General features: G+C 48.7%; 1 protein-coding gene across 2 annotated transcripts in view; it reads left to right on the forward strand.

Moving 5' to 3' along the window:
- Window positions 1-13,527, forward strand: part of TFAP2E (transcription factor AP-2 epsilon) — a 109,762-nt gene extending 96,235 nt beyond the window's left edge. For both annotated transcript variants that reach the window (XM_053266804.1, XM_053266805.1), the window contains exons 4-7: window positions 1,074-1,302; window positions 2,863-2,981; window positions 9,879-10,020; window positions 11,992-13,527. In XM_053266804.1, the coding sequence (XP_053122779.1) occupies window positions 1,074-1,302; window positions 2,863-2,981; window positions 9,879-10,020; window positions 11,992-12,280 (779 nt within the window). In that variant the 3' untranslated portion in view covers window positions 12,281-13,527. The remainder of the gene's footprint in view (window positions 1-1,073; window positions 1,303-2,862; window positions 2,982-9,878; window positions 10,021-11,991) is intronic.
- The last annotated feature ends 526 nt before the right edge of the window (window positions 13,528-14,053 follow it).

Consider the following 14,053-nt stretch of genomic DNA (forward strand, 5'->3'; position numbering starts at 1 on the left):
GATCTCTGGTAGGTTCTTTGGTTTTTAATAGCTCCCAGTTAGCTTTTTAAATAACTTAATTCAAAACTTTTTTTTTTAAAAAATGTAATTTTAATTGTGGTTTTAGCCTGGTCTTTTAACTTCTTTAACTTAATTTGGTTAACTTTATTAGTCTTATTTTACATTGTATCTATTTTATTAATGTTGTGAGCCACCCTGAGCAGTAGTGTACCGGAGGGGCGGGGTATACATATTTTAAGCAAGAAAGCAAGCAGATAGCAAGCAGATAGATAGATAGATAGATAGATAGACAGACAGACAGATAGATATCCCTGTTAACAAGGAACATTGATCTGGGGGCCCAGAGAGTTAGCGTGGTGTAGTGGTTAGAGTGCTGAACCAGGACTGGGAAGACCTGAGTTGAAATCCCTATTTGTGTATGAAACGTACTGGATGATTCTGGGCCAGGAGTCACTTATCACTCAGCCTAATCTCCTTCACAGGGTAGTTGTGGGGATAAATCTAACCATGTGCACCAGTGTTGCCTGTAACACGAGCACAGGAACGTAGGAAGCTGCCATATACCGAGTCAGACCCTTGGTCCATCTAGCTCAGTATTGTCTTCACAGACTGGCAGCAGCTGCTCCAAGGTTGCAGGCAGGAATCTCTCTCAGCCCTATCTTGGTGATGCTGCCAGGGAGGGAACTTGGAACCTTCTGCTCTTCCCAGAGCAGCTCCATCCCCTGGGGGAATATCTTACAGTGCTCACACTTCTAGTCTCCCATTCATATGCAACCAGAGTTGACCCTGCTTAGCTAAGGGGACAAGTCATGCTTGCTACCACAAGACCAGATCCCTTCTCTTGCCAGGGATTGCCAGATGACTACAACTCCCAGTATCCCCAGCTGCAATGGCCTTTGGCTGAGGATTATGGGAGTTGAAGTCAACAACATCTGGCCACAAGACTCTTTGTTGTTTTTTACTGCAATGGACTAATGTGGCTGCTGTGCTGGAATTTGTCACAGACATTACCACAACGCTGGCGTCTAATCTTTATCTGGTGGCTTCACTCTGATGTTTTTTCCTCTTTCCAGTGCCCATCCCCTCAAAAGCCAATGGCACCACCATCTCTGCCCTGACAATGAACAAAGACACCCTGATCGGAGGGGTGACCAATCCGAACGAAGTCTTCTGCTCAGTGCCTGGCCGCCTGTCCCTCCTCAGCTCCACCTCCAAGTACAAAGTAACTGTCGGCGAAGTCCAGAGACGCCTCTCGCCCCCTGAGTGTCTGAACGCCTCCCTTCTTGGTGGGGTCCTCCGGAGGTGAGAAAGACAATGATCAAATCAATGGCCTTACGCTTGGTTGTGTTGGTACCGTTGGGGAGCAACAATAGATCTGAGAGACGCTCTTAGTGAAGAGATTTTTTCATGGCACAAGGGAGGGTTATTATATCCCCTTGGTGTGGCATGGGTTATCTCGCTCTTGTGACCCACGCCTCTTGAATTTCAGTGGGATAGGAGCATTTCTAAAATTAATTTCAGAATTGAGTGTGCAGAGGCTGACATCCTGACAAGAAAATTGTGTAATTCTGTGATGGGTTGGGAATGTTCGAAACTGCATGCTCGCAATTTCCTGCAAGAGTGAAAAAAGTTTCATGCAGAACATTTCCTTCAAAAACACTGAATGAGGTCATATACAGATCAGCTGGGAATGGTTTGGGGAAGGAAAGAGCCCACATCTGGTTCCCAACACATGAGGAGAGGCTCCATGTGTCTCTACTAACTGTTCCCGCAGACGATGGAGGGTCCCAGTGTTCCAGATCTGCTGGTGGCCACTTCTATCATAGAGTCGCAACCCTACAGGAGCCAGGCAGAAGAAATCTGCTGCTGTGCCTCAGTACAGCAGCAGATCTCCTCTGCCTGGCCCCTCTAGCCTCGGGACCAGAGGCGTAACTATAGGGGGGGCACGGGGGGCACGTGCCCCGGGCGCCATCTTTTCTGGTCACGTGGGGGGCGCCGCCATGACCAAATTTTTTTAAAATTTTTTTTAAATTTTTTGTTAATACAAATGTTTCCTGCTCAGTGCAGCAGCGCTGCAGCAGTCAAGGGAGCGCGTCGGTGCCCCCTTCCCCACGAGCAGCCCCTTACGTGCTGCCTGGGCCCCCCCCCATTGCTTTTCTGGCGCCTGGCAGCCAGTCAGTGGCCTGGCTTGGCGGCGGCGGGCGCTTGTGAGGAAAAACCTAAGTATAATGTAGTATGTTGGGGGGGCAGCGGGGGGGCACGGTGGGGGGCACCATTTCAGTGCTTGCCCCGGGCGCCGTTTTCCCTAGTTACGCCTCTGCTCGGGACTCTATGATAAATATGGTTGCTGGCAGCCGCGAGGCGTTTAAAATGGCGAGTGCATCACATGACCAAACTCCAAGGTACGAGGGCTTCTCTTTCCCTCCAACCTTGGTTAAGATCAAGGTACAGAAGTTGGGCGTTACAGGTTTGAACGGGCTGGGTAGGCGGGCTTCCTGTGTGTTCTCATAATCAGCAGTAGCTGCTTTTATTGCCCCTACTGTTTGATTTCTGATCATGAGGACAGGCTCAGTATCTTTTTCAGGGAACCTTTGCACCATAGTAGGGTCAAGTGTGCTTCTTGTAAATGGTGACAGGCAGTGATGTCATCAGACCACAGTAAAGGGAGGCAGGCCAGCAGCAACAAGTCCACAGCCGAGCGGGGGCTGCAGAGGGAGGCAAGTCATCATTGCAAAATAATCTTATGATTATTATCTTGATCCCGTAGTCAAGAACAAGAAAGAGCTTCAACTGGTTTCAGTTGTCTTTTTCCTTTCCTTTATCCACTGAACTTTATCCATCTCATCTCCTCTCCTCTCTTAGAGCAAAGTCTAAAAATGGTGGTAGATGCTTACGGGAAAGACTGGAGAAGATAGGGTTAAATCTACCCGCAGGGAGGCGCAAAGCTGCAAATGTCACCTTGCTAACGTCGCTGGTGGAAGGTAAGGCTTCTTTTGACTGGGCACCTTGGGACATCCTTTGAGCTATTTTGTGCTCGAATCCTCACTTTCCCACTGGAAATGAGAGCGCTCCATTTTATCTGTCTTGTGTCATCTGGTCAGCGAGGATTCTCAAACTTGGGTCCCCAGATGTTGTTGGACTACAACTCTCATCATCCCTAGCCACAATGGCCTTTGGCCCCAATCTGGCTGAGAACCAATTTTGAGAACCCCTGGACTATAGGATATGAGGGTTCCATTCCTTTGACACCATTTTGGAATCTGATTGAAATGCCCAGACTCCAAAATGAGCCTGAGAAGGTCACAAAGAACCAGGAGCCTCCGCTGAGGGTTCTAGGCCCCAAAGCTCATCTAGTACATCATTGGGAGGGTACCATTGTACCATGTTGCTGGATTACAGTTCCCACCATTCTTGTAGCTGGGGGTGATGGAAGTTTCCAGGGTAGGATACCACTGAGGTAGAGATATGCTGCAGGTCTCCCATGGTGGATCAGGTCCTCCATCCTCCCATTTTCACTTGGATTACTCCATTGTGGTGGTGGGAAGCAACGGGTGGGTGCAGTGCCCCCGATCCATGCCAGAAAGGCTGCAACAAGTTATTATTATTTATTTATTATTTAATTAGCACATTTTTATACCGCCCTAACCCAAGGTCTCAGGGCGGTTCACAAGTTGGAAGACCTCTTTGACCTTACTGATGTCATTGACTACAGTGCTGGGATCTAGGAGCTTTGGTACACTCTGCATCCTTCCCAACTCAGATAGGACTGTCTTGGCTGGCCTCCCAAATTGGCTTGGAGTTTCCAGGCATTGGCATCTATCCTGGAGATTTTAATGGCTTGGTATTGGGCAAGTCCAAGGATAATGTAATCAGGCACCTTACCACTTTTTCAATGATTGTAGGCATAAACACATTCTAGATATATAAATACCCACTGGCAAGAGAACATCTCCTACTATAAGGTCCTATTTTTTTAAAAAAACTGTAAATATTATAGTGTCTGACACACACAAAATATGGTGGTAACGGAATCAGAAATGATGTCCCCAAAATTCTGATTCCGTTACCCATGTGTTTTGCCCGTTTCAGACACTATCTATAATATTTAAGGGTTTTGTAAAAAAACCCTCCTTGGCCTCATAGTAGGAGATGTTCTCTTGCCAGTGGGTGTATATAATAATCCCAGCGTGCTATTTTTCTTATGGCTACATGAAAAAGTGGTAACGTGCCTGATTCCATTGCCCTTGGAATTACTCTATTGCGAAAAATATTGGAAGCCATCTTGCAGAAGGGCAGAAATTTCCAGGAATAGCTTAAGTCAGTTGGCAACCTTAGGCTGCTCTAGCTGGTGGGGGGGGGCGGGGGGAGCAGTGTGGGTCTCGTCAATGCCAGGAAAGACACAAGATACTGGGAGGCTTCTGGCCCTCTTTATGAGGCCAGTGACACTACCACCCACACAAAGAGGCCTAGAGGCCAAGCCCATCTGTAATTAATCTGGGGGAAAGATGTACTATTAGATGTCTGGAATGGACCAGGGAGGGGAGGGGGTTAGCCTCTGCCTTAATGCAAGGGAAAGCGGTTGTCTTCGTTCGTGGTGACCTGATGTGAGAAGCCGTCGTGTTGGAGGGAGCTCTTGGACTCGTGGTTTTCTTAGCTCTCCAAGCCATTGTGGTCGAGGGGCAGCTGCTGGAGAGGAACAGAAGAATCTCATCTCCTTTGTTGGCAGCAAATGAAACGAAGAGATCTGGGAGGCAGCGGTTATTCCCAAAGGCGCTTGGGCCAGGTTCTCGTGAATGGCTGATTTCCATGAGAAGAGAAGGAAAGGACGACATGGAAAAAAAACCACATTTTTAACGTAGCTCAGACAGCTGGGGGCTGTCACTGGCTACTGTTCAGGGGGTCAAAGTGAATTACAGATTATGGGAGTTTGGACCAAGGAAATCCAGGCCAACCCACACACACACTGGAGTGAGCCTCTCCACCCCGGCGCGGCCTTGTCAGCGAAGCCGTCGCAGTCTCCAGTCCCGTTAGTTTCATCACCACAAATCCCCACTCTGGAACATTTCATAAGCAAGGAGGGGTGGTACCTGCGCACATGCAGAGTGTGTCCCCCTTCTCAGCAATGATGCCTTTTGTGTCCCCCTTCTCAGCAATGATGCCTTTCTGCCAAGGTGGCTGAACAGCTTAGGAACATACATAGGAAGCTGCCATATCCTGAGTCAGACCCTTGGTCCATCTAACTCAGTGTTGTCTACACAGACTGGCAGCGGCTTCTCCAAGGTGGCAGGCAGGAATCTCTCTCAGCCCTATCTTAGAGATGCTGCCAGGGAGGGAACTTGGGACCTTCTGCATGCAGGTGCCCTGCTTCGCAAAGGGGACAGGTCATGCTTGCTACCACAAGACCAGCTCTCCTCCCATCCCAAAATTCTTGTAAAAATGGCAGTAGGTTAAAAACAGAAAACAGCAACAAATCCAGAAACATTATTATTTACATTTATATCCCGCTCTTCCTCCAAGGAGCCCAGAGTGGTGTACTACATACTTGAGTTTCTCCTCACAACAACCCTGTGAAGTAGGTTAGGCTGAGAGAGAAGTGACTGGCCCAGAGTCACCCAGCTAGTCTCATGGCTGAATGGGGATTTGAACTCGGGTCTCCCCGGTTCAGCACTCTAGCCACTACACCACGCTGGCTCCCCGGATGTTCCCCAGATGTCATTGGACTTCCTGACAAACGACCAGCCTGCAGGCTGCACAGCAGGATGGGAGAGAGAGAAGCAAACTGAGCTCCCGGCAGGAGATGCTGCCACTCCCCTGCCACCCCCAGCTTGATAGGACCAGCCCTCCTGCCTACAGCTGGAAAACATACGCTGCCTTCTCCCATGCCAGACCGCTGGTCCCTCCAGGTCGGAGCTGGCTACATGGAGCTTTCCAGGATTCCAGACAGGGGTCTTTCCGAGCCCTACCTGGAGATGCTAGAACTAGGCATATTTATATGCCATTTATCAACCAAAGTTCTCAAAGCCGTTTACCTAGAAAAATAATCCACAGGTGTAGAAAATGGACCCCTGTCCCCAAACGGCTCACAATTTACAAAGAAAGACATGGTAGAAACCAGCAACAGCCACTGGTGGGAGGCTGCTGTAGTGGGGGTGAATTGGGCTAGTTGCTCCCCCCCCGCTAAATATATGAGAACCCAGGGGCAGAGCTATAATTGGGCAGACGTGTTCTTAGGAACACGGATGGTCCAGCTCCAGAGAGCCCAATTGGCTTGCCTTCCGACCCAGCTCTGGCTAGCCTCATTCACAGTGGGCTTCACTGTGGACTTTGTGTTTGCTTCCTCTTCTCTCTCGCTTGAAGCCAGCACGGCCCCTGTGTGTGACATCACATAAAGGGGCTGTGGCTGGCACATGCAAGGGGCCATGGGGTGGGGAGGCCCCACACAAACCCACCTTCCCCTACCTATGCTTTAAACCAGCACTTTAAAAGATGCCTCTTAGCTCAGCTAGCAGGGGTTTCAGACAGGGATAGCTCCCAGCCCCACCTGGATGGAACCCAGGACCGTCTGCCTGCAAAGCCGATGCTCTTCCACCAGATGGCCTGCCCCCATTCCTAGCCCCGCTACCCCCTTTTAAACCAGAAATGTCAGAGATCCTATGTGGGGCCTTCTGCTTTGGGACCTGTGCTCTTGGAGACAGGACCTCCATCCCTGCCCTAAACTGGAATGTGGCTTTTCTCTTGCAGCCATGCAGCAAATCCAGAGAGACCATCAAGTAGTGAATTGTAAGAACACTCGCCATGGACAGAGGGTCGGGTGGGGGGGAAGGTCTGATGACTTTCTTCATGGAGCAAGAGAGGAGGAAGCAGGAGGCAGAGCACTGAGACCTCCTCAGCCCTCCAGCGGGGGATCCATCACTGTACAGAAATGCCCTCTCATTGGCGAAATTGATCCAGCTCCAGGCATTCCTGTGGAAGTAATCCGAGCTGATGGCAATTGATCACACTCGCCCCCCCCCCCCCGCCGACACCCCGGTTAGACAGACAGAGTTAATTCGTCTTGGCTTCCCTGCTGCTCTCTGGATTAGGCCATCCATTCCCAGTGTATTAACCTAGTTGCCAGCAATGCTTTTGTCCGCCCTGTGGGAAGCTGTGCTATGCTTTAGCAGGACTGAACAGAGTCTGGTGTAGGAGAGGCCTGGTGTGGTGCCCTTGCTAGCTGGGCAATGTGGCACCTTTTCCGTTTAGCAGGGGGAGAGCAACCGCCCCTATCCAGCCCAGCACAGCATCTCTCCAGTGGCTCTTGCTGGCATCTCCCGTTGTGTTTCGTTTTAGGTTGTGATCCCTTTGAGAAACCCTTATCTCCTACATTTTGGCTATGGAAACTGCCCTGATAACTTTTTGGGGGTTGAAAAGTGGTAGGGAAGTATGTCTCTTATCTATCTATCTATCTATCTATCTATCTATCTATCTATCTATCTATCTAGATTTATATGTTGCCCTACCCCCATAGGACTCAGGGCGGCTTACAAGCAATAACATACAAAGCAACACAGTTCTATAAAATACAACATACATAACATCATAACCACAACCCCATACAGTACTCATTACAAGACATAATAACTATGGATTCCCAGATCACTCTACGACCAGCTATCTCAGCAACCGAACACCCGACGAAACATTTCCGTCTTGCATGCCTTACGGAAAGCCAACAAATCATGGCCAAAAATATCAGCTCTGATATTACCGGGAGACCGTTCCATAGAGCCAGGGCCACCACTGAAAAGGCCCTGGCTCTCGTTGATTGCAGTTTAACATCCCTAGGGCCCGGGATCACCAAGTTATTACTTGTGGCTGATCTCAGGACCTGGTGAGGGACATAGCATTGGATATAGCACTAGAACAAAGTTGACTTTTTAGATGGTTTTAAGAGGCATGTGTTAAACATTAGAAGCTGCTTTATACTGAGGCAGACCATTGCTCCATCTAGCCCAGGCCTGCTCAATTTAGGCCCCCCCAGCTGTTTTTGGACTACAACTCCCATAATCCCCAGGCACAGTGGCCAATAGCCAGGGATTATGGGAGTTGCAGGCCAACATCTGCAGGATGGCCAAAGTTGAACAGCCCTGATCTAGCCTTACATAGTCTACTATGGGAGAGTATTCCTGGGAGTCTGGGAGTACTTCTGGATTCACACTTCTCCTTTGAGGCGGTGGCCAGGGGTGTTTTCTATCAGCTTTGGCTGATACGCCTGCTGCGCCCATTTCTTGAGATCAATGACTTCAAAACATGGTTCATTTGTTAGTAACCTCCAGACGACTTCTGCAATGCACTCTAGTGGGGCTGCCTTTGTATGTAGACTGGAAACTCCAGTTGGTCCAGAATATGATGGCCAGGCTGGTTTCTGGGTCATCTCGGAGAGACCACATTACACCTCTGCTGATGGAGTTACACTGGCTGCCTATAGGTTTCTGGGCAAAATACAAAGTGCTAGTTAAAGCCCTAAATGGCATAGGCCCTGGGTATTTGAGAGAATGTCTTCTTCATTATGAGCCCCACCGTCGATTGCGGTCGTCTGTGGAGGTCCGTCTCCATTTGCCGCCAGTTCGTCTGGTGGCCACACGGAGACGGGCCTTCTTGGTTGCTGCCCCGAGACTATGGAATGCGCTCCCTATTGAGATACGATCCTCCCCATCAATGACAATTTTTAAAAAATATTTTAAAACCCATCTTTTTACTCAGGCTTTTTCAGCTTCGTGATGATTTATAGGTTTTAATTCTGTGACTGATATTTAAATTGTTAGTTCTTATTTGTTTTTATGAGTTTTTATATGTGTTTCTAACTGTTTTATATCATTGTGAACCGCCCAGAGACGCGAGTTTTGGGCGGTATACAAGTGTGATTAGATAGATAGATAGATAGATAGATAGATAGATAGATAGATAGATAGATAGATAGATAGATAGAATACTCCCTAGGGTACTGATGTAGGCACTGCGGCCTGCGGCTAGATCTGTTGGCGACTCCTGCTCCTGCGATGGCTGCCACCACTAGCTTCCGCTCCCCTGCCTCTTGTCCTCTGTGGCCCCTGCCTGCCCCCCTCCCTCTGCATTCATCAGTGCCAATAAAATGCACTGGCCAATGTCACTGCCGGGCTCCCCTGGCTCTAGCCCCATTAGATGGCCCCACAGCCCTAGCCCCGTTGGGTGGCCTAGATTCACTGCACATAGTCGCCCAATGGTCAGTCTGCCCCTGGGTCTACTCTGGTGCACCATAGTTCTCCAGAGTGAGGCTCTGGGGACTTTGCCAACCCTGATAACTGGTGGTGTCAGGAATGGAGAGGAAAGCTGGTCTTGTGGTAGCAAGCATGACTTGTCCCCTTAGCTAAGCAGGGTCCATCCTGCTTGCATATGAATGCGAGACACCAGCCAATTAGAAGGTAGAGCAATTAGGTAGGTTTTTAGATTGTGAGCCTTTTGGGGGACAGGGGGACATCTTATTTATGTATTATTTGTTTTTCTGTGTAAATCGTTTTGAGAACGTTGGTTGAAGAGCAGTATATAAATATCTGTAGTAGTAGTAATAGGTCATTTTTCGTCTGCTGGCTTACTGATTTGTCGTGCTTGGCGATCAGGAATTCTCAGCAAAAGTGATTCTGTAGAGCAGATGTTCTCAACGTTGGGTTCTCAGGTGTTATTAGATTTCAGTTCCCATAATCACCTACCAAAGGCCACTGGGACTGGGAATTATGGAAGCTGAAGTCCAATAATGTCTGGGGACCCAACGTTGAGAACACCTGATATAGAGGATTGAGATGCCTAGGACCTCAGCAGGCCAGGTGGCACTCTTTTGCTCACGGGGATATTCATTTTTGCAGGAGAAGCCGTTCACCTTGCCCGAGATTTTGGCTACGTGTGTGAAACAGAGTTTCCAGCCAAGGCCGCTGCGGAGTACCTCTGCCGCCAGCACTCCGACCCTAGTGAACTCCATGCCCGGAAGAACATGCTCCTGGCAACCAAGTGAGTAGGATGCCCGTACACAACTCTTGTTGCTTTCGCACTAGAATGGAAGTTCTCAGCCTTGGGGTCCCCAGATATTCTTGACCTCAACACCTAGAGCCCCAAGCAGTAGTGCACTGGAGGGGCGGGGTCTAAATATTTTAAAATAAAATAAATAAATAAATATCATCTCCAGCCACGGTGGCAAAAGTCTGGGGACAATGGAAGTCATCCCTTGGGGCCCCAATAAAATCTCAGACCCAAGGATTGAGAACCCCTGGATGCAAGCTTCCGTAAAAGTAAGGCTGAAATGACATTTTATCCAAATGCTGGCAGGAATTCAGAATTCAAGTTGATATTTTGGGGCAATTTTGAATTATGATTTTTTTCAAATATGAAATTCAACTTTGGGAGATATACAAACTTGCATAATGCATTGGAGACTGCAAATTATGAATCTGAAAGGCCCTCCCTTACAGAGGTGAGACCGGCTGGCTGCATTGCAGTCACAAAGGCACAAAACATGCTTGGTGAAGAGCCCAGGTTGGCTTACCTAGGGTATGATCCAGCTTTGCAGCTGATGCATGTTTTCTTGGAAAGGATTCCTAATGAATTCAATGGGACTTAGGAGTAAGTGCACACAGCATGGCAGCCTTCAAATCCCATCTATTCCAATTAGTATATGAGGCAGCTAAGGTGGTCAATACTATCTGGGGGTGGGGGGGTGGGATCGGGGATGCATGCTCACGGGGATAGATGCCCATGGGGATAGATTTGAGCAGGTCAAAGATGGAAAAGAGGCAATAGCATTGCCAACCTTTCAGCTTTCAGCGTGTTATCACGCTTTTATTTTCCTGGCTCTCAGGCCTGCAGTGACCACATGTGCAATGGTGTCTTAAAAGCCTGTAAAAGTTTTAAAAACACAGAAACTACTACGCACCTCGATCAATGTTGCCAGAGGAATGGAAATGAAAATGGGCAAGAATGCCCTCCAAAGACCATACAATGGAGAGCATACAACCATTTGTTCGTTGTTCCCCGGACTTTAACCCTCCCTAACCCTTACTCTGACCCTCTCCTCTGTGCAAAAATGACTGCAATTTTACCCTACAGGTTTGGGGGTAGGGATAAAGAAGGGGATGAGAAAACCCAGATAAAGCTGTCGGTGTGATGATGCCTATCGCCCGGGGCCAGCCTGTCTGTTGAGCTAAGCACCCGCTTAGGGCACCGAGTTGTCAGGGGCAGTGACAGCCTGGGTCACATGGGACTCAGGCTCGCTGCCCTTTGCCCACAGCAAAGAGCCTCCCCACAGCCTCTGCCCCACCCATGCTTTTGTAGCGGCTGTGAGTGGCCGCGGGTGGTCAGTGGGGACCACCCGCCGGCTTACCCTCCCTCTTTGCTGCCAGCTCCATCCGCAGCTATCATGGCGAGTGGAGTCGGAGGCAGAGGCAGCAGCGAGAAGGGTGGATGAGAGGACGGGTGGTCCCCATCACCTGCCCGCCCACCTGCCTTCCATGCAAAGCAGCAGGTAGAGGAGGTAGCAAAGAGGGCAGGTGCGTGCTCTCCATCACCTGCCCACTCCCTCAGCAGCGTTTAACTGTGGCAGAGACTGTAGCCAAGAGGGTGGCCGGGCGGGGGGAGCTCACACCGCCTCCCTCCACAGCTGCTCACCTGCCTGCCTCCCTCCCGTCATGGCCCCCTCTCAGCTGGGAACTCACCGCCACTGGCAAAGAGCCAGTGGTGATGTGGCCTAATGACATCACAGCCGGGCAGTGACATCATTAGACCACAACTGGCGAAGATCGCCAGCGACGAGGGCTGTGCTGAGTCCATGGCCAAGATAACTCCCACCGTCCCCCAGTCTGCCCTAGCGATGGAGGGAGGCAGACAGGCAGGAGCATGGACAGGTGGAGACTACTGCAATCAAGCCATGCCTGCCCACTGTTGTCACTCCACTAGTGAAGTCACGGCTTCTCCTCCCTTTCTTTCTAGGCAAATCTGCAAAGAGTTTGCCGATTTGATGGCCCAAGATCGCTCTCCACTTGGAAACAGCCGCCCATCGCTCATCTTGGAACCCGGCGTTCAGAGTTGCTTGACCCACTTCAGCTTAATAACTCATGGTTTTGGGGGGCCGGCCATCTGCGCGGCCCTCACGGCGTTCCAGAACTACTTGGTGGAGTCGCTCAAAGGGTTGGATAAAATGTTCATGAACAGCACAGGCAACGGCCACCCCGTCAGTGACTCCAAAACATCAGAAAAGGAGGTGAAACATCGGAAATAACCCCCACCGTCCCCCAGTCTGCCCCAAGCAGAGGGCTCTTCCACTCCCCAGTTCATGAGATAGGAGGCCTGGTCTTAGCAGCGCTGGAAAACGAAAAACCAGTTAAGACCCAACCCTTCTGCCATGTTTCCCAACTGTGACACAAGTAGCTCTGAAACCAAGTAAACAACAAACGAAGATTGAAGGAAGAGGAATATCTCCATGGACCTCATCGCGACGGAAGCCAGTCAAGAGAAGTTGATGGCTTCTGCTGACACTTTTGATGTTCTGTAGCAGGTTCCGGAAGCTAGGTCACATGTGCAATTCCACCCCCACCCCCACCCCATTTTTCTTTTTGAACAAAGGCCAAGGCCACAGTCGCAAAATATGGAGGCGTTCCTGGAGATGAGCAACATAAAATTGTGGAATCTACTTCAAGTCAATGTGCCAATGGATATTTATTTGTGTCATGGGACAGACCTGGTTATGTAAAGCCGTAGAGAAAGGATCCACAGATATCCACTTTTGGTGTGGTCCTATGGTCACAGAAAGGGGAACCTTGCCAGTGATGCTATCTCTGAGCAGTTCTGTGGCTTTGTTTACTTATTTTGACCAGTTGGAACTCACTGAGCATCTTCTCTAGGTCCAGAGAAAGTTTTGCAGAAGACAGATACACCAATATGTACCTTTTGGAAGGTTCCCCTAAAAGAAGCAGAATCCATGTTAACCTTCCATTCTATCCTAGGGTCTTTTGGCCAACCTGAACCCAAGACGAGTGAGGTTCTACTACTAGCTTCCCTTCCCAGGTTTTCAAGACATTAGTAATAATATTAAATAAAATAATAATAATAATAATAATAATAAATTAATAAATGATTAAAGCACAAGGAGCAGGACTTGAAAGAGGCCAAACCGAACTGTTTTGAAATCTGTATATATTTATTTATGTGTAATTAAATCAAAAAAGTTTTAAAATGTCCAGTGCGCGTTATTTATATCCAATTAAGTTGGGACTTCTTAAAAAAAAATCTTTTTGAAAGATAAGTTGGTTTTTGGAATTTTCTGGAATGATGTTTTGGATACACAACATGTAGCATGGACAATAGCCTGTGATCCTATACAATTAGAGACATTTAGCCCGGTTTGGTTATTTTTCTTTTGTACGTGCTGTTGTTTCTCTTTTAAAAGCTGCAATAGATGTACAATGCCGCCGCCACCACAATGTCAGTCATTATCTTAATAAAACCTCTTTTTATTTGGAAACAGAACCCCATCCCTGTGTTTGTGATATGGATCGTGGAACAGTCAGATTCAGAGCCAAAATTCAATTTTTTTAAAAAAATGCGGGAAGTCACAGAAAGAAAAATCCAGGCCCATCCCTCTCTCTCCGTCTAACCTCCAGGGTTTCAAATCCTGTGGTCCTCCAGATGTTGCTAAACTACAACTCCCATCATCCCCAGCTAAGCTAGGAATGATGGGATTTGTAGTTCAGCAACGTCTGGAGGATCACAGGAAGGGAACCCCTTGTCTAACCCCATCTCAAAACACCTACAAGATGTATATATCAGGCGGTAGATACACATGATAAATGAATAAATATAAAGAGGGGCATCTCATGTGTGCAAAAGTAATTGCTTTGCTTGATGAAGAGCTGTTTGCAACAGGAATTCTCTTAGTAGTACTACATGGGGCAGCTGGAGTGGGACAAATGCTCCAGGGAGTGATTCGCACATGGCTTCATGCTGCAGGGTAAATGTTGAGTGAAGCCACTTTGAATCACACTGGTGGCATTGA

The sequence above is a fragment of the Hemicordylus capensis genome, chromosome 7 (genome assembly GCF_027244095.1).
Source record: "Hemicordylus capensis ecotype Gifberg chromosome 7, rHemCap1.1.pri, whole genome shotgun sequence".
Lineage (NCBI taxonomy): Eukaryota > Metazoa > Chordata > Lepidosauria > Squamata > Cordylidae > Hemicordylus > Hemicordylus capensis.